General features: G+C 49.2%; 1 protein-coding gene across 16 annotated transcripts in view; it reads left to right on the forward strand.

Moving 5' to 3' along the window:
* The window catches only part of DLG1 (discs large MAGUK scaffold protein 1), a 90,803-nt gene that overhangs the window by 40,536 nt on the left and 23,109 nt on the right, over nt 1-27,158 (forward strand). For 6 of the 16 annotated variants that reach the window (XR_015949949.1, XM_035134092.3, XM_060274233.2 and 3 more), the window contains 9 exons: nt 13,236-13,325; nt 14,585-14,638; nt 17,375-17,425; nt 18,136-18,260; nt 18,996-19,165; nt 19,732-19,871; nt 22,717-22,861; nt 23,664-23,790; nt 26,290-26,446. Coding sequence is in view for 15 of the 16 variants with exons in the window: in XM_035134092.3 (XP_034989983.1) it covers nt 13,236-13,325; nt 14,585-14,638; nt 17,375-17,425; nt 18,136-18,260; nt 18,996-19,165; nt 19,732-19,871; nt 22,717-22,861; nt 23,664-23,790; nt 26,290-26,446 (1,059 nt within the window). In the remaining variant the exon portion in view is untranslated. Of the gene's footprint in view, nt 1-3,144; nt 3,469-13,235; nt 13,326-14,584; nt 14,639-17,374; nt 17,426-18,135; nt 18,261-18,995; nt 19,166-19,731; nt 19,872-22,716; nt 22,862-23,663; nt 23,791-26,289; nt 26,447-27,158 lie in introns of those variants that run through there. The other 10 variants (XM_035134093.3, XM_035134094.3, XM_035134098.3 and 7 more) reach the window with 4 other exon arrangements.

Here is a 27,158-nt window from a genome sequence, read left to right on the forward strand (position 1 = left end):
CTACTTTCCAGTTCTCTAGAATGTGGGCTGATTTTAGGGACAAGTTATGTAATTTCCTTAGAAGACCAGCCTTCCCATTTCCGTTCTTTAACTCACAGGTGGATGCTGTGGGGCCATGGTGAATTGTTAACTTTTAATTTGTCAATAAGCCCTTGTCTGCATGTGGCTCAATTTTTTTGCGCTCTCTCTCTCTCTTCTCTCTCTCTCTCTCTCTCTCACACACACACACACACACACACAGAGAGAGAGATTGAATTCCGCTTCTCTCCTTCCCAAGCACTCTGTTTGCTCCCTTGTGTAATGCTCCATCCTCTCCCCGGCTGGTTTCTTGCTTCTGGTGTATTTAAAGACATGGCTGTTGTTCTTATTATGCATCTCAGTTTTTTTCTGCCTTCCCACTCGCTGCTGGGAACTAGAGCAGTGCTTCTTGCCAGAGGTACCATATCTGTTCGGCAGGGATTGTGTGAGCTGTCAGTAGCTTTGAGGAGCCCAGATTGTGCCTCAACTCGCCGGCAGTTTCCCAGGGCCAGGAGTGGGGCTGCAGCTTGATCCCTCTCCCCGAGGTCCTGTGCTTTCTTTCCCCAAGCCAGTGCTTCTTGCAGACGGTTGCGTGAAAAGAAAGCCCAGTGGGCAAGCGCCTGCCTGTGTGTGGTGGAAAGGCTCCATGCAGCTGGGACACCTGTGCAGCCGAGTGCCTCAGCCATGTGAAGCCCCTACTCACGAGCAGGCACTTGCAGGTGGCAGATCTATGGCACCAGGTGAGGCCGAAAGGACAGCCCTCTGCTCCCTGCACACTTAGACCCTGGAGTCTGGAGAGGGTTGCATCCTGCCCTCTTGTGTGCGGTTGTGTACGGAGATTGCTTGGGGATTCTCCAGTGATGGATCCGTTGTCATGCAGACACACGACCAAATGCAGAAGCACCAGCAGAGGTTTCCCTTCACATATTTACAGTATATCACAGATGTCATCCTGAGCCACCAAATTGCCTCTCTTCTTCTTCTTCTTCTTCTTCTTCTTCTTCTTCTTCTTCTTCTTCTTCTTCTTCTTCTTCTTCTTCTTCTTCTTCTTCTTCTTCTTCTTCTTCTTCTTCTTCTTCTTCCCCTCCTGTGATGTTGGATGAATAATAATAATAATAATAATAATGATAATAAAGGTTGCCAGTTCATGTTTTTAGGTGAGATGGTGCATCATATTTTACTTCCAGTTTTAAAAGAAGCAATAGGAGATGCTTCCTTGGTTGCCTAGCAACTGTGTGAGATCCCACCTAGCCCCCCCCCTCCAGTAATTCTTTTTAGTTCCTGCTAAGGTGAAACCAGCTGGAATCAGACCCTCCTGCACTCACTTTCCTCTTGTCTCTTAAGTTAAGGTTTCCTCAAGGGGGAAAGTGACTTATCTGGGGCCAGTTGATGACCTTCTGTGGGCCTTCCTCTTCTCCCTAGAAAGAGAGGCAGAGTGAAATCATGTCCTGCTCTGTCTTCCCTCCATTGTTAGGTGCATGTTATGTCCAGTGGCAGATCAGGCTGTGAGCAGCCTGGCCCATGCAGGGGATACTTGGGACAGGTCTCTTGTCCTGGGACCAGGCGATGAATCCAGAGGCAGCTAATCATGGGCTCCTTGCTGTGTCCTGCCCATGTGTTTGATGCACCTGAGCTTTGCCAGCTTTTTATTCATGTATCTCAAGGATTTATATGTCCCCTTTTAGGGCATAGCCCTTACAAGATCATATACAGACGTACCTTGGATCCTGAACGCCTTGCAACTCAAACATTTTGGCTCCTGAACGCAGCAAATCCAGAAGTGAGTGTTCTGGTTTGCAAACGTTCTTTGGATCCCAAACATCCGACGCGGCAGCCAATTGGAAGCTGCACCTTGGTTGTCAAACATTTTCAGAAGTTGAACGGACTTCCAGAATGGATTCCAATCCTCAACCAATGTATGACTGTATCGTGATGGGGAAAGTTTCATTAAGATCCACCAGAATGGACCAAAAGAATTCTGTGTCCTAAGAAATTCAGGAGGACATGGGGACCTAAAACCTTTGGGGAAGGAGAGTCTTCAGGTCAGGAGCCATCTTGGATTGAGCTGCTCCACAGATGTTGGTGTCCAGTTTTCTTTCTCCTGTTCCCTCACAGTGGTGGCTCTGGCTTGCCTCAGAGGAGGTCTTGGAAGCCACACGTGATCCCTGCTTCCCAGGAAGGGGCTGAGGAAATGGTCTCCTCCCCAGTGAGTCCAAGAGCTGGTAAAGCCAGAGAAAGAGGCCCCAGAGTGTCTCAACGGTGGGCCCCTGCGCCTCTCCGCTACGTCCCCTGTCCCCTGAATTCTGAGCTGTTGAGTGAGGTGGATGCAGACCCTCTTGTTAATCCACAGAGCCCAGCTCTAAGAACTAGTTCCCACCCGGCAGCCCCTTGCACCTCCAAGACAGAAGCACAGCAGCCTTTGGAGGTAGGGGATCCACGTTGTGCCCTTCTCGTACTCTACCACTCTTTGTCTTCAGCAGCTGCAATCCACAAGAGTGGCTTGGGGGCAGGATGGTTTGGGAGGTCCTTTGGAGTCCTCCTCACCCTAGCAGCCGGAGCCCACCCCACCCCACTCCACCCTCCCTCATTCAGTAGCTCCTCCAGCAGGGACGCTTCCTCCCGCGCCTCCTTTTGGAGAGAGGCAGGGTGTTTCCAGCAGTGCGCAGCTTTTGGGTATCTTGATTGCCTCCTTTGCAGGGCCTGGAGGCGACATTCCATTTGGGTGCAGAAGGGCCGGCCTGGCCTTGGCAAGCAGACCTGGCCCTCCCCAGCACACTTGCAGCTATGGGATGTACTGATGAGCATTTGCCCCCATGCTCAGTCCTGGCTCAGGGTCTCAGGCTTCCTTGCCGTGTTGGAGTTTGCAGCATAAAGGCACTGTGGACATAAATGCCAGGTGACCTTTGGCGCAGCCTCCCTTCCCTCTGCAAAACATTGATTTTGTTTGCCTGGCAAAGGGGCCGACGGCATGTTGCCCAATGGGACGCCTTCTGTCTCTGGAGAGGGCGTGCAAAGCCGGGCTTCTGCTGGACTGGCCAGGAGAGCATTTTGCTCTGGCTGTCCGGAGGAAATGTGCCGCTGCCTTTCTGCTCCTGCCTGTGCTTCCTTTTAGCTGGCCGAGCAGCTTAGCTGGGCTCCCAGATGGCCGCCTGTTCCCCCCCACGCAAGTGCTGCTGTGGGGCTCCTGATGGCTGTGCAGTGGGGCCTCCGAGGCAGGCTGGCTCTGCTGCCAAGGCCTGGGCAGATGCACCTCCGGGGCTCCAGCCCCAGGATGCAGCTGGGCAACCGCCTTGTGTTTCAGCCACATTGCCTGTGGCATCCAAACAGAGGGGCAGGTTCACCAACCTGCGTGACAGTGTGAAGAAGAGTCCCACCAAGAGCACCGCCAAGGTGAGGGCTGCCAGCGGGTGGGGCTCTGACAGCTCGTGGTCCAATTGCTCCTCGGAGAAGGTAAGCCCCCCAGGCTCCGCCCCAGCTCCTCCCCCCTCTGTGCAGGACTCCAGCGCAAGGCGTCAGCCGGAAAGGGGCTGCGTGCTCTTGAAGCGCTTTCCTGCTCCCTTGAGTTGTCAGGATGTCAGGCCAAGGAAGGTGGTTTCCCCACATGTTGGTTGTGAGTGAGTGTTAGTTTTCTGAGGATTGGGTTTTCTGTGAATGGAGCTGTAAAATTGTGCAACCCCCAGAGCCTGCCCTTTGGAGGGGGCTTCAGCAGCAGGAGTGGTTTTTTAAACACTTTAAAAGGTATTTGGAGGAGTGGGGGGCACTGAGGGGGGTGCCTGATTCTTTGGTGGCTGAGTGTTTGTGGGTAGGAAACAAGGGGCAGCACATGATGAGCAGTGCTCTCCAGTGACCATATTGATTCTGTCCAATTCCAATAACCTATTTATAAAGCAGGTCACATGCTGTGTGCTTGTAGAGGATTCAGTTGAACCAGGGCTTGGCAGTCTTTTCTCTCACGCAGAGCCTTGCAGCAACTGGGAGCAGGAACAGAGTGGGTGCTGGCCAGGATCCTGCCCCTCCTTCTCTGACCCCCTCTTCTCTCTCCCTTTTGGCCCAGGTCACTCTGCCTCACTAGGGGGGCATTGGCATTTGGTTGAGGGCTCCATAAAATTAGGCCAAATAATTTGCCTGTGGCCCCAATTTAGAGGCCGGCTTGCTTGTCCTTTGCTTCTAAAGGGTGGCCAGGCTTGAGAGGTCTTTAGGGCACTTGCTTGCATCTTTAGTATTATTAATGTACATGTGCTGAACATTTACATAATGCCTAAGGGAGCTGTTTCTTCTTCACACCCTGACCAGGCTTGTCCCCTGGGGAGTCACTTTGGCAGCGGTTTGACTTGACTCCCAGAGGGACCCTCCGTTGTCTTTCGAGACAGATAGATGCCACCCTCTAGAACGCCCTCCCATCTGATGTCAAAGACAACAACAACTACCAGACTTTTAGAAGACATCTGAAGGCAGCCCTGTTTAGGGAGGCTTTTAATGTTTAATGGATTACTGTATTTTATTTTTCTGTTGGAAGCCGCCCAGAGTGGCTGGGGAAACCCAGCCAGATGGGCTGGGTATAAATAAAAAATATTATTATTATTATTATCATTATCATTATTAAAGTAAACTAATAATTCCATCCCACAAACACATTTCAAAGGCCGTTTGAATGTGTAATCAACAAAAGGCCTGGTTATAGAGGAACGTTTTCTCCTGGCACCCAAAGGTGTGTAATGAAGGCACCAGGCGAGTCTCCCTGGATGGATAGAATAGAGCAGGCATCCCCAAACTGCGGCCCTCCAGATGTTTTGGCCTACAACTCCCATGATCCCTAGCTAACAGGACCAGTGGTAGGGGAAGATGGGAATTGTAGTCCAAAACATCTGGAGGGCCGAAGTTTGCAGATTCCTGGGATAGAGGGACTCGGCCTTCAACATTCTGTGACGGCCGTCTGTCCTGCTCCTTTCTCCCTTAGTCTTTTCTTAATAAACTCCTTGAAATTGATGTGGGAGTCTTGGGTGCATTTCTGCAAGACTCAAAAGGAGAGTGTGAGAGGGCTTGCGCAGTGGAAAGCAAGGTAAGTTGGGTGGTCTCTCTGCTTTCCTTCTAAGGATTTGCCTTGTATTCTCAGAAAGAGCCTCCCCTGCCTTGAGAGGCCTACCTGGACTGGCCGTTGTGGGAGGAAGGCACTAAAAGGTCTCCCCTCCTCCTGTTACAGAACTTACTGCTCACTCTTCCTTGCTCCGTGGAAGTGCCTAATAGGATCAGTGAAGTAAAAATGGCAGCTGCATTATTCTTTTGAGTGATTGTGGGTTCAGCCTTGTGTGTGCTGGATGCCTCTGGGTAGGTGGAGATGTCTTAAATAGCATTGTGATTCTCCCCCCCCCCCCGACAGGGGGACGCAAGGGGAGGAAGGGGCACTCAGCCGCAGTTCTGCTCTGGCTCCCAGCAAACCCAGGGTGCCCCCAACATCTGAGGGTTTGACTTTGCGGATGCAAAAATATGACCCCCTGCTCCACTTTTGTCCGTCTGCTTGGTATCTGTTGTCTTCCCAGTTGAGAGTGTGCCGCGTGAGCAGCTTATAGGCTCTGGTGATTAGGGGTCTGGGGAGCGGGAAGAAGAGATACTCGAATGCTTCTTCAAGTGCTGCTTTGTTGCTGCTGATAGATGTGTGGGCAGCCAGGCTTTACAGGCGGCTGGCTGTGCAGAAATTATTTTTTAGTGGCCAGTGATCCTGTCAAGGGGTGGAATTAAGGTTGTGAAGACTCAGGAGTGAGGGAGCATCCTGATAACTTCCCCTCCCATTTTGGGGGGGTGGGGCATTTATTATATATTTATTCAAGTGTTTATATACCACCCAATTCCAAATCCTCAGGGCAGTGCATAGCATAACATCATAAAAACATTTAAAAGCAGCATGAAGCATTCATTAGAATGACAGGGTACTCGACAGACATTTTAAACTAGGCCTAGACCCATTGGCACCAGAAGGTTTCCAGGAAAGTCAGAATTTAGGGGGTGGGTGCTGTGCTCTTCTGTTTAAGCAGGATAGTGAGGTCTGCCTGGCCCACCTTTGGCCCCGTGAGGCTTTTCCAGGCAAGCGCGCGTGCGTATACACACACACACACACACACACCACACAGTAAGAGCCAGCTTGCTTCCTGCTGCTCCTGAAGGTAGGACTCGAACCAGTAGCAGAGTCCCACTAAGCAGGTGAAGAGCTTTCTGCCAGTGAGAGCTGTTCAACAGCGGAATGGACAGCCTCTCCAGGGGGTGGTCTTTCCTTCCCTGGAAGTTTTGAAGCAGAGGCTGGATGGCCACCTGCCAGGGATCCTGCAGCGACAATTGCTAACATTGTAATGACAATTTTCCGTTTCAAAACCAGAGAAATTCAGTGATAAAAAGATGTCAGTTCATATAGCCTCTGTACAGCCATGGACACTGGAGTTTGATTGTCTCTCATACATATATATATATATATAATATCAGTCAGTTAACATTAAGTTAACATATGAACTCTAGGTTATAGTCATACCTCGGTTTGCGTCTGCAATCTGTTCCGCAGAGCTGGTCACTCCCCGAATTGTTCGCTCCCTGATGCAAGCTTCTGCTCGTGTGCGAAGCGCCGATAGAGCACTTCTGTGCACGCGTGCGCTGCGCAGATTGCTTCTGTGCATCCAAGCGCCGCGGAACCCGGATGTAAACACTTCCGGGTCCGCGGTGGTCGGAAACGGAAGCGGTCGCAAACGGAGGCGGTCGCAAACCGAGGTATGACTGTATAAAATAACTATCTGATAGGAAAACCATTGTTTGTATCTGTATTTTTTCCTTTCCTATTAACAAAAAACCCCCCAAAAGTATAAAAAAATTGGGGGTGCACAGGGATTGGGAACCTGTGGCTCTCCACTAGTTGTTGGACTCCAGTGTGAGGAGTAACAAGTAACCAAAGAGTTAACTGTGTACTGTCCACCTGACCACTGAGGAAGATATCATGTTACAGAATGTACTAGAAGTGTTTCTGTGTGTAATCAGTTGGTTTCGTTTTTGCCTGGGAGACGGTCGCAAGATGTCTGCGCTCTCACCAGGTTGTTTGTTGTTTTCTCTGTAAAATAAACTTCAGTAGTTATTAGAACACCTTGGACTCTGTGTGTTCTTAAGAAGCTTTTTATCCAACGGCTATACAAGTTTCCGCTGTGTGTGAGAGAAGAAGAAGGCTCTGCTGTATGTTTTACTGCCAGCCCGGGTCTACGGAGCAGAGGCGCTAGAGAAAGCGTGCCGGGCGGTAATTAGTGGCTCCTAATTGAGTCATAAATAACTCAAAGGAGTCCTATATTCGTCACAGGTTATGGATGACAGGTTCTGGGAGATAAGAGGTCCTGAACCTAATCAATCACCAAAGCAATAAAAGGTGATTGCAGCTGTAAAAGCCTTGGAGAAAGCCGGTGTAAAGAGCTAGCTGGGAGAAACCTGTTGTTTTGCAGTCGGCAATTAACAGATGCACTCGCTAGCAGAAAGACCCTGGACTGGAGGCTGGGATCCGCAGTCTACCCGGAGGAGCAATGTCAGCTATTCTGAGTGAGTACAGTGCTGGACACGGAGCCCGGGGGTAGACAAGATGGCGGAGCAGCTCCAGGAGTCATTTGTCGTGCCGTTCCAGAGGTTGAATGGCGACAACTATGCAGAGTGGAGAGAAAGGGCAAGAATGTGGTTGCTAGGAAAGGATTTGTGGACTTGTGTGTCAAATCCTCCAACCCCTGCCGCTGATAATTCAGCAGCTGAAGCGCAGAGGTTTGCTGCAGAAACCAGGAAAGACAATAAGGCTCTATGTGCCATTGCCATGAGCTGTGATACTACGCAACTGCCCTATGTGCAAAATGCTGAAAATGCTAAGCAAGCCTGGGACAGTCTGGAAAGGGTCCATCAGAGAAAAACAGCTGGAGCTAAGCTGCATGCTATGAGACATCTCTTTGAGTTGAGACTGAGACCAGGGCAACCCATTAAGGAGCACATTGGCAATGTGATTGATGCATTCCATAAGCTGCAGCGGCATGAGCTTGTGTTCAAAGAGAAGGAAAAAGTTTATATCTTGCTGTCTAGTCTGGGAAACGTCTATGAGCATTTGTGCCTAACGTTTGAGGCAATGCCTGAAGATGAGCTTACGCTTGCTTACGTTTCTGGTCGTTTGGCGGATGAGGAACTGCGACGCCAGAGAGAATCGGCTGAGAAGGGGGGCCGTGGGCGCAGAGAAGCCAGTGGGGGTGCAGTAAAAAGCACTGAGGAATCCACTGTGAGTGCGTGCACAACAAGGCTTTGCTTTCGGTGCCAGGAGCCGGGGCACGTAGCGAGATTCTGCCCAGCTCCGGAAGCAGCCAAGGTCACTCAGCCAGGTGCCAGGCAACCCAGCGGACGTGGTCGTGGGACCAGCCAGCATCGACAAGGCAGACGGCGTGGGAAGACTACAGATAAGCCTGTCAGCCAACATCTTTCTGCTGCCTTAGCAACGGTTAGAAACAAAGGACAGTTTCACTTTTATTATCGACTCAGGCAGCAGCCATCATCTTGTACCGCCTTCAGGACAGATCCTGAACTGCAGGCCACTTGAAGATGAAAAAAGCCTGCATCTTGCTGATGGTTCTTGTGGAACAATTAAAAGCAAGGGTGTTTTTTATATGCAATGCTTAGACACTAACCTTGATGTTTATGTTGTACCAGGCATGGAAAATGGTCTCTTAAGTGTGTCTTGCTTATTGCGTGAGGGCTTTGAAATAAGTTTTGCCAATGGTGTTTGCAAAATTGCCAGAGATGGGGCTGAGCTAGTAAGTGTTACTGTTGGGTCTGATGGTCTGTTTGTCCTAGATGGGAGGGGGCAAGCAGGTGGAAGTAACACTGGTGATGCTCAGGCTAAAAGCGCTAATACCCCTAAGGGCACAGAGGGCGCTATCCATAAGGATTGTATTCATGCTTGGCACAGAAGATATTGTCACATGTCTTTTCCTTATGTGAAAAAAGCCCCTGATTTTGTCAAAGGTTGCAGGTTCAAGCCATGTCATAAACACCTGCAGTGCCACGCATGTGCGAAAGCGAAGACGAAGAGATGCTCTTATCCTAGGTCTGAAAGGAAGAGCACAAAACCATTTCAGTTAGTGCACATGGATATTTCTGGGCCTATATCTACGTCAAGTTTAGGTGGTTCAAAATATGTTTTGTGTCTTCTAGATGATTTCAGCCGTTTTTCTTGGGTCATAACACTGAAAGAGAAGGGGGAGGCTGCCAGAGTGATACAAGAATGGGTAGTTGAAGTAGAACTGCAGTTCTCCGTCACTGTCCAGTGTTTTCAGAGTGACAGGGCGGGGGAGTTTTTGAGTGCAGAACTACAAGGGTTCTTCCGCAGCAAGGGAATTAGGCACAGGAAGACCGCCCCTTTTAGTCCCCAGGAAAATGGTTTGGCTGAAAGAAAATTTAGAACGCTGTCTGAACTGGTAGAGGCAACGTTGTTTGATGCAGGACTACCCCAGAAGTTTTGGGGGGAAGCTTATAAATTTGTGAATTACTGTTCAAACCGCGCTTTTAATTCAGTTGTGGAAAACACACCCTACTACATGTTGTATGGCAAAGTTCCGAAGGTGCACTATTTCAGAACTTTTGGGTGTGAGGCTTGGGTTCTAATTCCAAAGCAGAAGCGCAGAAAGGGAGGTTCAAGATCCAGGAAAATGATCTTCTGTGGTTACGAACCAAACTCAAAGGCTTGGAGGTTTGTACCAGCAGAGGGGGACCAAACCCGCATTCACATTAGCAGGAGTGCTACATTCTGTGAACAAGAGGGTTGGAGACGCATTCATGCTAACCCCGAAGTTCTTCTTGACTGGTCTTCAGGTTTTGACCAGGAAGAGGAAACTCAGGTGGCTGATGCTGGAGTTCCAGGTGCTGCAGGACCAGATCCAGGTCAGGCAGCTGGTCCAAGTGGTGTAGCTCCTAGGGAAGTGAAGCAAGTAGTCAGAAGCGCACCGACTTCACCCCAGGTCAAGCCTGGGAAGTACAGCAAACGTGGTAGGTCACCCACTTCACCCAAAGCAAGCCCAGAGGGGGCTGCAAAGCGTAGTAAGTCTCTTGACAGTGCTGCTAGTCCGAGAGAGCCACAGTCAGAGACAAGCAGTTCGGATTTAGAGGGGGAGGATGTGGGACCAAGACGTTCAAAACGCACCACGAAAGGTAAACCACCTGAAAGGTTTTCAGCTGTCAGTGTATGGGCGAACCTAGCAGTGTGTGAGCCTGAAAGCTTTGAAGAGGTGCAACAGTTGTCAGTGGAGGAAGCTAGGAAGTGGAAAGTTGCAATGGAGAAAGAGTTGAACTCCATGCAATCTCTTGGTGTGTATAGCCTAACACAGTTGCCAGAAGGTAAGAAAGCAGTCAGTTGTAGGTGGGTCTACAGGCTGAAACCCACAGTGACTGGAGAGCCTCAGTACAAGGCTAGATTAGTGGCTAGAGGTTTTACTCAGAAGAAAGGAATCCACTACACAGATGTCTTTAGTCCCACTTCGAGGTGTGAATCTTTCAGGATGCTTTTAGCGACTGCAGCGCAGAGAGGCCTAGTGGTCAACCACTTTGATGTGGACACCGCTTATTTGAACTCTGACCTCCAGGAGGAGTTGTACATGTTGCCTCCTCCAGGGTTTGAGAGTGACGTGCCAGGTCAGGTGTGGAAGCTGCACAAGTCGATCTACGGTCTGAAGCAATCCGCTAAAAATTGGAATTCATGTCTTGATTCTGTTTTGAAGAGCCTAGGTTTCAAGAAGAGTCTAGCTGACAGTTGTCTGTATCTCAGAGGTGAAGGAGAACAGCAAGAACTGTTGCTTGTCTATGTAGATGACCTGATCTGCTTAGCAAAGAGCCAGATGCAAGTGCAGAAGTTTGCAAAGGAGCTAGGCAAGAGGTTCAAACTCAAGAATCTAGGTGCAGTGAATGTTTATCTAGGTGTGCAGATAGACAGAACTGAGGATGGAAGTTTTTTGCTCAGTCAGAAAGGCAAGATTGAACATTTGCTTGAGAAGTTCAGAATGTCTGACTGTAAAGGGGTCAGAACACCCATGGAGACAAACTTTGTGAAAGAGTCACAAGTGAAGGACAAAGTAGCGTTTGAGAGTCCTGAAGTGTTTCAGTCAGCGCTAGGGAGTCTGTTGTATTTGTCACAATGGAGCAGACCAGATATTGCTTTTGCAGTCAATTTGCTCAGTAGAGAAGCATCGAAACCTAGCGTGCATGCTTGGAATGGCATTAAGAGAGTGCTTAGGTATTTGCAGGAGACCAAAGAGTATTGTTTGGAGATGTCAGCGCAAGGTGAGCCACAACTCACTTGTTTTGCAGATGCTGATTGGGCCAATCAGGAGGACAGGAAGTCAGTGACTGGTTTGGTAGTCAAGTTTGGAAATGCCCTGATTGGTTGGCGGTTGCACAGGCAAAGCCTAATAGCAATGTCTTCCACGGAAGCCGAATTCTGTGTGTTGTCTGCGACATGCACTGAGTTGGAGTACTACAGATGTTTGGTCCAGGAAATCTGGGGTGATTGTAGCCAGCCCATCACTGTTTGGGGCGACAATCAACCATCTTTGAGACTGGCAGAGTCTGGACAGTTCAAGGCCAGAACCAAACACTTAGACATCCGCTTCCCAAACGTATGTCAGAGCATACAGGTAGGCTTGGTGAAGTTGAGGTATTGTCCAAGCCAGGAGAACCTAGCAGATGGGTTCACAAAACCCTTGAGTTTCCAACGGCATGGGGAATTCTGTGAAGGGTTGGTTTTGGGGTAAGTTTGGATACCCGCTATCCCCAGTGTTCAGGTGAGAGGGGGTGTGAGGAGTAACAAGTAACCAAAGAGTTAACTGTGTACTGTCCACCTGACCACTGAGGAAGATATCATGTTACAGAATGTACTAGAAGTGTTTCTGTGTGTAATCAGTTGGTTTCGTTTTTGCCTGGGAGACGGTCGCAAGATGTCTGCGCTCTCACCAGGTTGTTTGTTGTTTTCTCTGTAAAATAAACTTCAGTAGTTATTAGAACACCTTGGACTCTGTGTGTTCTTAAGAGGCTTTTTATCCAACGGCTATACAAGTTTCCGCTGTGTGAGAGAGAAGAAGAAGGCTCTGCTGTATGTTTTACTGCCAGCCCGGGTCTACGGAGCAGAGGCGCTAGAGAAAGCGTGCCGGGCGGTAATTAGTGGCTCCTAATTGAGTCATAAATAACTCAAAGGAGTCCTATATTCGTCACATCCAGCTCCCCCCAGTCCCAAGGATGCTGGGGGCTGTGCAGAGGGAGAGGGAGAGGGAGAGAGGCCTGCTGGTTTAAGGCCACAGTTAAGTCTACCTCATGTTGGCCTCAGCTCTACAAATCCAGCTGATTGGAAGCTAAGAAGACTATAACAGATGTGCCACAAGTTGTGCTTGTTTACGCCTTGCAGAGCCAAATCCAGGAGTGCCTGGGACTGGAAAGATGCTCCAGGCAGTCCTGGGTCTCTGGAACATAGCTGCGGACACAACTCCTGGGGTCCTTTGCAGCAGTGCCTCTCAGAGGGAGACCCCCTTCTCCCACTGCAGCGCAGTCTGCAAACTGGCCTGGGCCCACTCCAAGGAGGATTCCACACAGGGAAATGTGCCTCCTCCTATGGATTGGGGTCTGAAAGCCCAAGGAAATTGGGGAGGGGGCCCATGGAAATTAACTTGTAAGCCGTTGTGACTTTCAATGGTAAAGGGGCACAAATGTTACAGCATCAGCCTTCACTTCCTGCTTGGCAGGGGGTTGGACTGGATGGCCCTTGTGGTCTCTTCCAACTCTATGATTCCAGTTTCCTGAATTTGTGGAGCTTGAGCCAACTTAGAATCGTAGAGTTGGGAGGGACCCCAGGGGTCAGCTAGTCCAGCCCCTTTAATGAGGGAGCCTTGACCCTCAGAATCACCTGATAAGCTGCTGTGTTGTGCCTTGCTGGTGAGAAGAAAAGGGGAACGTGTGTGTGTTTTCCAAAAGATGCTGGGGTAGCAAGTTGATCTTTAGAGCAGCCCTTGCTGGACTTTTGCCTACAATGGCCCCAAATGTGAGACCACGTGCGCTGGGGTCGTAGGCATTTCTTCAGCATTTGGGGAATGTCTGCTCTGAGGCCAGTTCCATCTGCAAGAGGCCCTGTGGGGTGGGAGTGCCTCTTCCACTCTTAGATTCACCTCCTGACTTCTCTCCATTCCTGCTTTTAGATACCAGAAGCTGTTCCTCTTTCTCTTCCCGTTGTCTCTGTCCTGCCAGTCCCTGCTGAGACCACACTCATCCCATCTTCCATCTCACAGGTTTTTATTCCTCACCCCACCCCCTGGCATGCCAGGGCCTATCTTGCTATGGTTGTCTCTGTGATTGCATGCCAGTTTGGTCCTTTTTCTTCCCTTTTGGGGCATGCTGCAGAATGGAGTGGTTGCATTGCCCCCTTGGGTGGACTGCATGTGCATCTCAGTGGAAGGGGAAGGCTTTTCCCGCAGAAGGCCCCAGGCCCAGGCAGGAGCTGAGCCTGGCCATGTGGAGAGCTGCTGCCCAGGAGCCTGGCTCAACTGCCGTGGCCCCTGGACTCCTGCTGCACAGCGGTGCTGGGGGACTTGCTCCCACTGAGAGGAGAGGAAGTGGGCCTTGGCACCCACAACACGCCTTGCTTTAAAAGGCAGATGGGTAGGCTGGCTAATCCAGGCTAATTCTTTTCTCAGCTGAGTCATTCTCCACATACATAAAAGATGCCTCCTTATATTTGGCTCAGCAAAGCACTCTCTGAATTGTTGGTTTGGGGCAGTTGCATCAGAACTGCTTCCTGTTCTGGAATGTGAAGGTGAACAGCTTGTAGGCTTAACCTGTGCCCACTGGCTGACCTAGAAATAATAAAATGAAATAGTAGAATTTATTATATAGATTTCTATTCTGCCCTTCAAACAGATTTGTACATACCAAAGGCAGCAATATATAACAGAGCGGTGAATATAGCAGAGGCAAAGCAGATTGCAAGCCTGGAAAAATAATTGTTAATGTTTATTGTATGGTATCACCAGTGTCCTGGTGCTTTATAGTGAATGAGATGACAGGTCCCTGTCCCAAGGAGCTTACAGTCTAACATTAGTAGTTTTTGAGGAGAGTCAAAGAAGCTATCTTTTCAGGGGGGGGGAAGAGAAGTCATGTCCAAATGAAGAGAACTAAAAGGGGGGTTGGAGAGTGCAAGTGGGCAGTAAGGGATGCCAGGTCTTGCTCTAGCACATAACATTTGTCATCTCACAAGAGCAGGGAAATCTATGGGTTGGGGAGGTTTATGGGATTGCGTCAGCAAAGCATGTCTGTTGCATTCTGGCTTCGCAATGGGCTGCAGTTTATGAACCGCTTTGGTAGGGATCTGTTTTGCTCCTTCAACTGCACCTGGCCTCTTCCCTGGGTGTCCCCTGGTGACCCTGTTGCACTGCAAAGTGGGCGACTCTTTAAAGGGAGTGGCAGTCAAGTGCCCAGAAAGAAGCAAGGCTCTGTGGCTTCCCTTTGGGCATTCCTTCTAATGCATGGCCTTTCTCTTTGTAATCCAAAGGCAAATCCTCCTCCAGTGGTGGTGAACACCGAAACGTCAGAGACCCCAACCTACGTAAGTGTCTATTGATATTTAATTGCCTTGTATGTCTTTCCAATGAAGCTCAGTGAAAACATCTGCTCTGTGCTGCGCTAATTTTTTTTATTAAAAAAAGTGAAGCCACATTTAGGCAGTTATGCTTTAGCTCCCCATATCACCCGGGGTGGGGGTGAGGGGTGAGGGGTGGGCTATCTATCAATCTGCAGGGAAATTAGAAAACTCTCTGGCGGGGGGGAAAGAGAACATCTCTTGCCATGTGAGAAGTTGGGGGTGAACTAATTGTACTTAATAGGTTTGAGGCATCTGCAATGCATAGCTAGGACTGGGCATTGGTTGCCCCGCGATGGGGTGGCACCTGCCATCAGCTCCTAGCTCAGCTGAGATAGATGCCCAGACCAGGGTGCAAGGGGAAGAGGGCTCTGCCACGGGGTTGGGTGTGGAAGCCAAATGGAACTCCAGGCTCAAAGACCACATACAGTACAAGCTGTCTTGCTGGTTCAAGCCAAAGTTTACACTAGATTAGAATTGGGGAGCTTTGAGAGGTTGCTGAACTTACAACTACCATTGGCTTAGCAAGCATAGCCAATTGCCAGGCCTGATGGGGGTTGTAGTTTAGCAACACCGGGAGAGGACAATTCCCCACACCTGCCCTAGACCAACATTCTGTTGGCAACAGTAGCTGCACAGATGTCTTTGGAAACTCACAAGCAAGACATGCTGGCTAATAATTATTTTTTTAAAAAATTAATTGCTTACCACAGGAAAAAATGTCTCAAAGTGACTTTTTTTTATATAAAAAAGCATACAATACCAAATGGAAAACACATCGAAAGATTTTGAAGAATTACATTTTTTTAAAATAAAGTGCCCATCCTGCAATAACATACGGTAGCACAGCTCCCGTTCCACTCATCTCAAAGGTGAGCCCAGGGGTAAAGAAGCACATCTTCACTGTGCCTAAAGGCGCATCTGTCTAGGGAAAGCATCCCACAGTTGGGGAGCCACCACTGAGAAGGCCTGATCCCGTGCTGCCATCCACTGCTCAAAGGAGGCACACAAAGAAGGCCCTCAGGAGATGAATGTGGGGCCTGTTGATGCCCAGGTGAATGAGATTACATGCGATCTGCACGTTGATAATGGCACATTCCAAATCCCTGGCTGACTCCACTCTCTTCCATTCATCCTGAGACAGTGGAGGAGAATCGTTCCTCACAAGCCCCAGGATGGCTTCTCACATGACGGAGGTGTACTCTGTTTTGGCACAGGGTCCATTTCCAACCCTCCTTTGCCGGCAGGGCCAGACCCCAGTGCAATGCAGTGGTCTTTGCAGCTGCCATGCTCCAGAAGCGCCAGGTGCACTTAAATGTGGCCTCCCCACCCCTCCGTCGGCTGACCCATTTTCTGGTCTGTGGGGCTCTCTCAGCTCTTTCTGCTCCCCCTGCCCTGCCCTGCCCTGCCCTGCCTGGCTTCCTGTGTTCAGATAGGGCAGAAGCACAGCAGCAGCATCTTCGGCAGAGGGCTGTTTGTTCCCGACCTGTCGCCCTCCCCAGTGGAGTAATGCAACACCCAGGACTCCTTTGAGAGCCTTTGCTTTGTCTGGAGCCAGCCTGGAGGGGATCAGATTCCACATGTTAATGACTTTGGGCTGGCAGCCTCCTGCGCTGGAAGCAGGATCACATGTTGAACGCAGAGTCTGCTTCCAGCAGGAAGGAGCAAAACATGGCCTTTTGCTTGATTGGTGGCTTGTGAGCTGTTGCATTTTGAACAAGCTGCAGGGATGCCCAGGACTGGCTGCTGAGGGCTGGGTGAAGATTTTGATTTAATCTAGCCATGCCACCCTTTCTCCAAGGAGCTCAGGATTGCGTCTGCAGATGGATCTCTTTTGCATCGGTTTTACCTCCAGAACAAGATTGATTGATTGATAAGCCACTTGAGGATCACAGGGCAGTTTACAGTATAAAAACACAAAACTATACACCATGATAACAAAACAAAAACCAACCCCCTCCCAGTTTATAAGGCCATAGAGTGTTGAATCAGCCCAAGGCCTGGAGAAGAGGGAAATTTTTGCCTAGTGCCTAAAGATTTGTAATGAAGGAACCCAATTGTGTAATGCTTTGGATTTGTTTGAATTCCACTTGAACAGCACTTTTATTGAACTCCTCAGCTACTTTTCAGCTATTGTTAAAACACAAACTATCCAGATATTTCAGTAGCACATAGAACTAGCATGGCAAACTTTTCAAGTTTTGTTTATTAAATATGTCAAATAAACACAGTAAGTCAAATTTAGGCAGCAGAAGGTTTTCTGCACAGTTTATCCAATCACATTCCCCCAGAAAATCCACACCACTCGTCTTAAGCAGGTGACTGCTTCCTTTCCTCATCTACCCAAAGGGAGTGTGAGGAAGAGTCAATCTCTGAAGCAGGTGGACAAGTCAGATGGCAAACTATTGGGTGTTTTTCAAGTTAACCAGTCAGTCCCTGGGTCTGTCAGCACCTGTTGCTCTGCTGTGTTTTTCTGTTCCTTGAGCAACAAAATATTGTATTTATTTCTGTCTCTAGTGCGCATGCACACACCAGCAGGAAATGGGAGTTCTTAATATTTTCGCCATCTCTTCTCCCACGGCAGTTGCGCCAGGCAGAGTGACCATCAAACAGGGTGTCAGCAGCCGTCGGCAGGGGCCAGCCATGCTGTACATGCTTCCTCTGAAGAACCCACAAACATTTCATGCTTTTGTCTTCATGTAGGTCAATGGCACAGATGCAGATTTTGAATATGAAGAAATTACACTGGAAAGGGTAAGGAGGAGGAGCTCCTACAACCTTTGATTTCCCAAGGGATTTGGTTTTTTCCACTGTTTGGGAGGGGTTGCTTCTGCTTCCCTCTCTTGGCTGCTGCGGCTGAATCTGGCTGATGCCTTGCTCTTATGGCTTCTTAATGCCCATCTGGCAGAGGAGCTCTGTTGCCTGGCATGGTTTATGATGCCCTGGCCAAAGCAGGCAGGAGAAGCAGATCTGCCTGGCCTCATGGCACCCATCCTGCTGCTGCCGTGGCTTTTTGGAGCTGCCGTTCTTCACACATGTGGCTCCTGGAGTAGAGCCTGTTGGAAGGTCCACAGCTCAAATCCTTGCTCAAAGTCCAGCTGCCATTGCATTGTGTGGGGGCTTAAGCCAGGTACGGATCCTTGTGGCAAATGAATGAGATGGGAAGCTCCAGCTGCAAGCTTTTCTGCCAGCATCAGGAAGGTGATGTGGGGAGAGTTCACTAGTGCCAAGACCTTCACTTGCTGTATCAACAATCATAATGAAATAAGTTTAAATTCATTCCTTTTACTGTTAATTTTCCTGTGGAGCTGACAGTTTCCCCTGTCGAATGGAAATGTTGGCACCATACAGCATTTCCTGCTTCCTTCCACACGCTGACAACCCCTCTGAGCTCATCCAAAAGTATACTTTGAAGTCAGTGTCCCTCTTGGTCGATGACAGGTGCTTCGGTTCTCTTCCCCCAGGGCAATTCAGGACTTGGCTTCAGCATTGCAGGAGGTACGGACAACCCCCACATTGGGGACGACTCGAGTATCTTCATTACAAAGATCATCCCGGGAGGAGCTGCTGCGCAAGATGGAAGATTGCGGTACGTCAGTTCCTTCCCTGTTCCCGGCTTTGGCTCCATCTAATGTCCATCTTCACAACAGTCCTGGAAAAGAGGCAGCATGGCTGAGCTGGTGTGGGATTCCTCCAGTCCTGATTCCTGACTCTTCAGAGGATGCTTGCAGCAGCTTGGAGCCTTCAGCATTTGCCGCCTCTCCAGGGTTGGCCAGAAGGCAGAACTGGGGAACCAGTGCCCCTCCAGGTGTTCCCATCAGCCGCAGGCAGCAGGCCCAAAGGGGGTGGGGCTTTAGACCAGTGGCACTGGAGGCCTTCGGAGACCAAAGGGCGCCCTTCTAGCCCAGCATCTTGTGACCAGTGGCCCTCCAGGTGCCCATTACAGGCAGCCCACAAGCAGGACATGGGAGCAGCAGCTCCTCTCTGCTTGTGGTTCCCAGGAAGCATTGGTGCCTTGGACTGTGGAGAAAGAGGATAACCCTTGATCACCCTCTTCTTCATGAATTGGTCTCTTCCACTTTGGAAGCCATCCATGTTGGAAGCTAACCATGTACCGTCAGTACATCTTATGGCAGCGAATCTTCGTTTGTGTGTGTGTGTGTGCTGTGTAAGAAGTACAATCTTTCATCTTACCTTCCATCTTCCATCATTGAGTTCCGTTAGATGAGCCCATGGATTTAGCATTCTGAGAGGACAAAAGTGTGTGTGTGTGTGTGTACGTACCTGGATGCCATTCAGGGCCACCTTTGCTCTCCACCTGCAGGGTGAATGACTGCATTTTGCGTGTCAACGAGGTGGACGTCCGTGACGTGACGCATAGCAAAGCCGTAGAAGCCTTGAAGGAGGCAGGCTCCGTAGTCCGGCTGCATGTCAAGAGAAGAAAGCAAGTAACGGAAAAAATCATGGAGATCAAGCTTGTGAAAGGCCCCAAAGGTTTGTGGCGGAAGGGAGCAAGCTGTGCTTAGTTTAGGGATGGGATTGGGGTGGCTGCCGCTCCTCTTTGTGGTGGTTAGCCTGAGCAAGGGGTGGCATTTGGACTGCACACACAGCAGTGGGGTGGGAATTCCAGCTGCTCCTGTGGAAGCTGAAGGAAGGAGAGCCCCTGCCTTCCTGTGGGCAGCCTTCACCCCCAAGGTATGACTGGTGGATGACGGTGAGCCTTCCAGCGCATGAACTGGGGGGTGGGGGGATGTCACTGCCCTTGCTCCAGAATCCCCTGCTTGACAGTGGAACGATCTCCCTCAGGAGGTTGTGGATTCTCCTTCCATGGAGGTTTCTAAGCAGAAGTTGGAGGGCCCTCTGTCACGAGTGTTTTAGCCGATATTCTTGCATTGCAGGGGGTTGGGCTAGATGACCCACGGGGTGCCTTCCAGCTCTACCATTCCTCTGCTTTTCCCAGACACAGTACACAGTACTGGACTGTGGTCAGATATTCTGACATGCAGAGTTGCAGACGGTCTGCAGAAGTTGTGCTGATGATGGTATTTGCTCTCTTGAAGCAGGTCTTGGCTTTAGCATCGCTGGGGGTGTTGGAAACCAGCACATTCCTGGAGACAACAGCATCTATGTCACCAAGATTATTGAAGGAGGTGCAGCACACAAGGATGGCAAGCTTCAGATTGGAGACAAACTGATGGCTGTGAGTTGAAGTTGCAGTGTCCCTCTGCCTCCACAGAGGCTGCCCTCAAAGCCAGGGGTTGCCCTCCTTTCATGCAAGATCCTTTGTTGGGAGCCAATGAGTCATTTCTAAGCTACAAAGCAGCCTTGGGGGTCTCGCTGAGTCTCTGCAGTGTTGCCTGCTGCATCTTGGCAGGTCAGTGGTTTATCATGGAGAAGACTCCAAAGCTCACTCGACTGCTTCTGGCTCATCAGAGCCAGATGTCTACAGTTTTCTTTCCTGGGAAACGAGCCATGGACTCAGAACGCCTTGCACAACTAAGAAAGTCCTCTAAATGGCCCTGTAATATGGGGAGTCAAACATGGGAGGGCTGGACAGCCCTGAAGAAGCCACTGTCAGTCCACAGAAGAGGCTCTGTAATGTACAAAGACAGCAGTAGAGAACTGAAAACAAGATATGCTTCACTAGAGAAAACCCCGAGGTCTGTGCACTGGGCCTCATGTGCTGGCCCCTGCCTACTCCCAGCGGAGAAAAGGGCCTTGTGCTGCTCTCAGCCATTCCTGGGAGAATCCAGCCAGTGCCGTTTGATCAGGCTGTCCAGGGCCTGGTCTGGACCTGGGCTTGTAAACAAGGGACTTTGTTTTGGATTATGTGTTTTGAGCATCATAACTGAGAGGAAATGTGGAAATGGAAGCAGTCCTGATAATTAAATGACAGGAGATTTAAGAGATTAGGATTACATAATATAGCAGCATAGTTAAAGACAGCTAAGAAGACAGCTCTTGATAAGGAATAATGAAAATGAAGCCAAACCCCAAAGGAAGCCCTTCAGCCGATAAAAAAATGCTGCCCCCATTGTAATGCCTTTATGAAAAAGTACAGTGAGAACAAGAGCAGAGCTGCTCTGTGCTGGATCAGGCCAAAGGAGGCCCATCTAGGCCAGCATCCTGCTGTGGTCAACCAGGCAGCTTAGAAGCAGGATCCCACCTGATGGTGGTTTCCAGCAGACAGTGGGCAGAGAATAGAATTGGGGGCTCATGTTGAGCTCCCTGTTGTACTTTGTAGGCACACCCTGCAACAAGGAGGAACACAAGCTTTGGCCAAAAGAGTGCAAGCAGACAGTAAGATCCGAAAGAAAGAAAGAAAGAAAGAAGGAAAGAAAGAAAGAATTTAAGGAGCACATTGCCGTTAAGACCAACAAGAAGAAGTCCTTTAAAGGTGTTAGTAGCAGGACACTGTTGGACCGGCAGTTGGACCCTTAGATTAGGATGGTTGGTATTAAATTTCTATGCCACCTTTCATCTGAAGATCACAGGGCACTGTGCAATATAATAATAGAAAATGGCAGCATAATGACAAAGAAAACCAATACCCCACCTGTAGCAATAAGAGACCCTCTGTAATTCCCCACTTCCAGCAGACTTCCCCACTTCCAGCAGAGAATCCAGAGGGGCCTATTATCTTTTGGCAAACAAAACCCCAAGGAGGCTGCCACCCCTCCCACTCCGTATAACCCAGTAGAAGGGCTGGGAGATCAACTTCTACCCTTACTCAAGTTACACGCTAAAGGCTCACTCTGGCGTGCTGCCCTTTACCACCCCAAATTTTCCTTGTAGGGACCGAATTGGTTAGACACTGAATTCAGCTTCGCTTTTCAAGAGCAATTAACCACACAGGAATATAAACCAAAATTTTATTGGATAAAAAAATACCACTTAAAAGGGGTGCACGATTCTTTAAACAATCACAACCAAAAAAATAAAAACATTGTTTAATATAACTAAACTAATACTCACAACAAAAGTAATTTAACTCCAGATAAATCAAGCACTCCCTCGCAAACCCTTGCTCTTCTGCAGGACAGAACTGAGTCCTTGGCAGACCACCACTGGATTTCCCAATGACAGTAAAATGTTCCTCTGGCCCCCACCGGACTCTAATCAGCATCTGAGACGCCAACTAGTTATACTAATCCTCCCTCGTGGGACTCTGGCAATTATCCAATCAGAATTCCCTTAACCCTGCCAGGGGACCAATGATTAAAGACCCAAACCATAAATCACTTGTCAGCCAATCACTGCAGCTGGGCCATGGCTGATTGACAACCATCCGAGGAGTGTGGGTCACTCCCTACCTTCCCAGATCCAAGGCAATTAAGAGGAGAAAAACTTATCTTAAAGGAGCGCCAGACACGAAAGCCAAGCACCTTCCCAATTGCCAAACCTTGACTTCTCTCCCCAAGCTAAGCAGAACAGGGACCCAAAGTGAAGCTTTTCCAGAATCCCTCTTGCACTGCACCACCATAGTTTAAAAGGCCATAGATTGTAGTATAACTATTAAAGTTGAATGGCAAGCAAGTCAGAGGAGGATAAGGAGATTGTGGGGAATCTGAAGGAATCTCTTGTGCCTGTCTTCACAGCAGAGAAACAGGGCGGATCCCAGTGCCAGAACTCACTTTCACAGGAAGGGAGTCTGAGAAACTTAGTGGGTAACCATTTCAGGAGGATTTGGTGAGGGGGCATCCCATGGGACCACCCCTGCAAGATAAATGCCCTTTCTTCCTCTGAGAGCACCTTTGGAGGAAGGGTCCCTCATCTGACAGTCATCCAGGGTGGGGGCTTGTTGGAACAGAGGACCATCCTAGAACCCACTGCTCCTGAACGTCCCAAATTGGCTTTCTTTTTTAAAGACCATGTTGGTTGAGGCCAGTGGACACTGTTTCCAGTCGGAGGGGACAGCTGAGACCCTTCTAGACCCAAGGAGGTTGAATTCTGAGCAAAGTGCAGGCTCCTTCCCTACTGTTGTACATGTGGGGTCAGAGACTTCTGAGGGATGAGCTTGTTTGGTCTCCCCTCTCTCTCTCTAGGTCAACAGCGTTTGCTTAGAGGAAGTGACCCACGAAGAAGCAGTGACTGCCTTAAAAAACACCTCTGACTTTGTTTACCTGAAAGTGGCAAAACCCACCAGCATGTTCATGAACGACAACTACGCCCCGCCAGACATCACCAACGGTGAGTTGTTCTCTGGCAACTGGTGATTCCTGCTTGTATGGGGTGCCTGTAAAAGGAGATTTTCAGATTCTATGCCTCTTGGTCCGTTTCCTTTGTTCAGTTATGTAAAAGATGACGTAAGCAATAATTTTCAAGAAATAGTAACTTAATTATTACAAAATCTTGAGGTGACCTTTATATGGGGAAATGTGTTCATCTCATTAGTTTCTAAGAGAAAACAAGGCTTGAATTGGTTGAAACAGTGGCTATGACTAACAGGGCTATTATTTTCAATGAGCCTACTCTGAGCAGGAAGCACTTAATTGGATACAACTCTGTGCAGAGAGTTGTTTTTCTTAGAGCCAGGATGGGGCCAGGAGGGCTGTAGCTTTGCATGCAGGAGATCCCCGGCTCACCCCAGTGGCAGCATCCCCCGCTGTCTCCTTGAAATCAAGATAGGCCCATCTGTAGGTACACACTGAGGCATGCTACAAACTCAGCAGGCATTTACAAGGAAGCTGTGGTCCAGCTGAAGGAATGCTGGATCCTGTGCAAAACTGTGGCCCATCTAAATGGCCATCCAAAGAAGCCCCCCCCCCCAGCCAGCTGCTGGGGAGGTCAGTTTCCCCCTCTCTCCCCGTGAGTGCAGGAGGTGGCTTGGCCCAGACATTAGGAAGCAGCAGGAGGCACAGGCAGAGTTGAAAGCAAAATATTTGGCTTCAGCGCACATGGTTTGCACAGTTTTTTCTGATGTGCCAATAAGTAAAGTTCCCATATATGGCACTTGCACAGAGTTCACCATCTACATTTCTCTCCTTCCCAGCTTATTCTCAGCCTGCCGACAACCACATCAGCCCATCAACCTACTTGGGGCAGACCCTTCCGCCAGCGTCGCCAGGGAGATATTCCCCTATCCCCAAAGGGATGCTCGGAGACGACGAGATCACCAGGTAGGGAACTGCTGGGTCCCTTGCAGAATGTCCCCCAAGGCTCCACCACCTCCTCTTCCTCTTCTGGATCCACACGTCCTCCCACATTGGGGACATAGGTTTCCAGGCAGGAGCTGATCATGGCGAGGGTTTGCCAAATGTGCCTTCCTCTTAGCATGGAGTTCCCTTTCATCCTGAGTTTGTGCTTCTTCAAAGTCCATGACGCCTTTATGACACCTTTGGTCAAGGCTGTTCTCCAGTTGGAGCACTCGCAGGCCAGTGATTCCCAGTTGTCAGTGTTTATACTCCTTTGTTTTAGATTTGCCTTGAGAGCGTCTTTAAACCTCTTTTGTTGACCACCAGTATTTCATTTTCCATTCTTAAGTGGGTAATAATAATAATAATAATAATTTATTTATTTATTTATTTATTTATTTATTTATTTATTCATACATACCCCGCCCATCTGGCCGGGTTCCCCCAGCCACTCTGGGCGGCTTCCAACAAAACACCAAAATACAGAAATCCATCAAACATTAAAAGCTTCCCTAAACAGGGCTGCCTTAAGATGCCTTCTAAAGGTCTGGTAATTGTTCTCTTTGACCTCTGGTGGGAGGGCATTCCACAGGGTGGGTACCACTACCGAGAAGGCCCTCTGCCTGGTTCCCTGTAACTTAGCTTCTCGTAGCGAGGGAACCGCCAGAAGACCCTCGGCGCTGGACCTCAGTGTCCAGGCAGAACGATGGGGGAGGAGACGCTCCTTCAGGCATACTGGACCAAGGCCGTTTAGAGTAGAGTAGTTGCTTTGGAAGATGATAATCAGGCATCCAAACAACATGCCCAGTTGTTCTATCCTGCAGAGCCATAGGTGGGCTCACAGGGATCCAGAAACTCAGGTTCCCAAAGAAGGCTTCCCACACTACCAAGTTGATTGGTTGTTTATTTAAAGGAAAAAGCAAACTCACCACGAAAGGTCTGAAGGCTCCCTCCCTCACCCCTGTTTCCAGCACTCTGTGGGGCAGACTCCCCAGCAAGAAGACGGCTTGTCTTCCCCCAGGTACTGGAGCAATTGCACTTGATACAGTAGAGCAGCCCACAGGTGGCCATAAGCTCCACCACAGCCAAGGTTCCCCACAGGTGGCTGATACTGCTCTAATTAGGCCTGGAGCCTAGTATCCTATGCCCATGGATGACGGCAACTCCCTGGCGCTGGTCAGTTAACCTGCTTCCCAAGTGTGTTGCACAAAAGCTTAGTGTTACAGCTGCCACCAATTGTGAGTTTATCTTGAGTATTCAGCTAGCAGAGCTCCTGGTTCAACACAACCAGTCCAATGAAGTTGATGCTGAAGAATCATTGCTTCAACAAAGGTGATCTTTGCTTCTTCCAGTACACTGACATTAGTTCGCCAGTCTTCCCAAGGGATAGGTAAAAATTTTCAGAGACACCATTGATTGAATCTTTTGAGGAGTTGGAGATGGTGTTTAAAAGTGGTCCAGGATTCACAAGCATGCAGTAAAGTTCGTAGTAGAATAGGTTTGTAAATGAGCATCTAGGTTTCCCTGCGAATGTCCTGGTCCTCAAACATTCTATGCTTCAATTGGGAGAAAGCTGCACTTGCAGAGCTCAGGCAATGCTGGATTTCAGCATCAATGTTGGCCCTTGTGGAAAGATAACTGCCCAGGTAGGAGAAGTGATTGTCACTTTCCAACGTAACACCATTAAGTTAGATTTGTGGCACTGCGGAAGGGTTATTTTGTGCTTGTTGGTGCAGCATTTTGGTTTTTGGGATATTGAGTGATAGGCCAAGCTTTCTGTAAGCTTCTGTGAATACATTTAGGATGGTTTGGAGGTCATCCTCTGAGTGCGCGCACACTACGTTGTCATCAGCATATTGAAGCTCTATGACGGAAGTTATGGGAACCTTCCTCTTCACTTACAAGGCTTTACCAGGCAGAATCATTCAGGGACCTAGTCCACCTGGTGGAGGTGGATCAGCTTCAGACAGATGAGTGGGCAATACACAGGCAGGTGGAAGAAGGAAGGGTCACTGTATTCCTCCTAAGCTCCACCTGGCCAAGACATCCTTGGCTTCTAACTCTGACCAGCCTAACAGTTTCATGACTGGCAGTTTCTTTATTCTGTATTCTTTTGTTTATTATGTTTTTATATATGTTGGAAGCCGCCCAGAGTGGCTGAGGCAACCCAGTCTGATGAACGGGGTACAAATAAAACGACAATTATTATTACTATTATTGTTGTTGTTGCTGTTAACCAGGCATAGGCAAACTCCAGCCCTCCAGATGTTTGGGACTACAATTCCCATCATCCCTGACCACTGGTCCTGTTAGCTAGGGATGATGGGAATTGTAGTCCCAAACATTTGGAGGGCCGGAGTTTGCCTATGCCTGTTGTTAACTAACTGAAATCTAATTGACAAAAATGTGTTTTGAGTTCTAGCCCTAATAGTTACTCCATGCCATATTGGCAGGCTAATGGTGGGAATTCTTTCCATCTTTCAGGGAGCCACGGAAGCTGGTGCTCCATCGAGGATCCACAGGGCTTGGCTTCAACATAGTGGGAGGAGAAGACGGCGAAGGCATCTTTGTCTCCTTCATCCTTGCAGGGGGGCCTGCAGATCTAAGCGGCGAGCTCAGGAAAGGAGACCGTATAATTTCAGTAAGATGACAGAAAGCGGAAGAGCAGAGCGGAAAAATCTGCTTGGTTTTTTTACCCTTGAGGAAGGTGGGCAGCATGTAGCCAGGCCATGTGGGGCAGTGAGTGTGGGACAGTGTGCTTCTTGGAGCCACCAGGGGGGCAGTTCTGGGTCTCCCCAGCATCTCAGTCCGAGGGTTGTCTCTTGGAAGGTCTTGCTTCATTCATTCATTCATTCATTCATTCATTCATTCATTGCATTGTATCCCATCTTTTCTCCAAGGAGCTCAAAGGGACCTACATGGTTCTCCCCCTTCTCATTTATTCCCCACAACAACTGTGAGGTAGGTTAGCCTGAGAGGCAGTGATGGGCCAAAGGTCACCCAGCGAAGCTTTACAGCCAGGTGGGGATTTGAACCTAGTCTCCCAAGTCCTAGAATCCAGCACTCTACAATCTACACTACACTGCCTTTTTATTTATCTGTGATATTTATAAACCATCCACCAACCAAGTTCTCTGTGCAGTTTACATAATTTTGAGTGTCTAGGATAGGTCAGTAGAAAGTGCCAGAGTCTGCAGCATCTTGCCCCAGCTCAAAGATCCCAGCCTTTGCGTTCTGCGCAATGTTCCTCCCAGCTTTCCTAAATATTCTGTTTATTTAGGTAGCCGTGTTGGTCAACCCTTGTGAGGTACAGCCCATCACTTGGCAGAAGTCCATCTTCAAGAAACTGCAGA

This window comes from Zootoca vivipara, chromosome 5 (genome assembly GCF_965207765.1).
Source record: "Zootoca vivipara chromosome 5, rZooViv2.hap1.1, whole genome shotgun sequence".
NCBI lineage: Eukaryota > Metazoa > Chordata > Lepidosauria > Squamata > Lacertidae > Zootoca > Zootoca vivipara.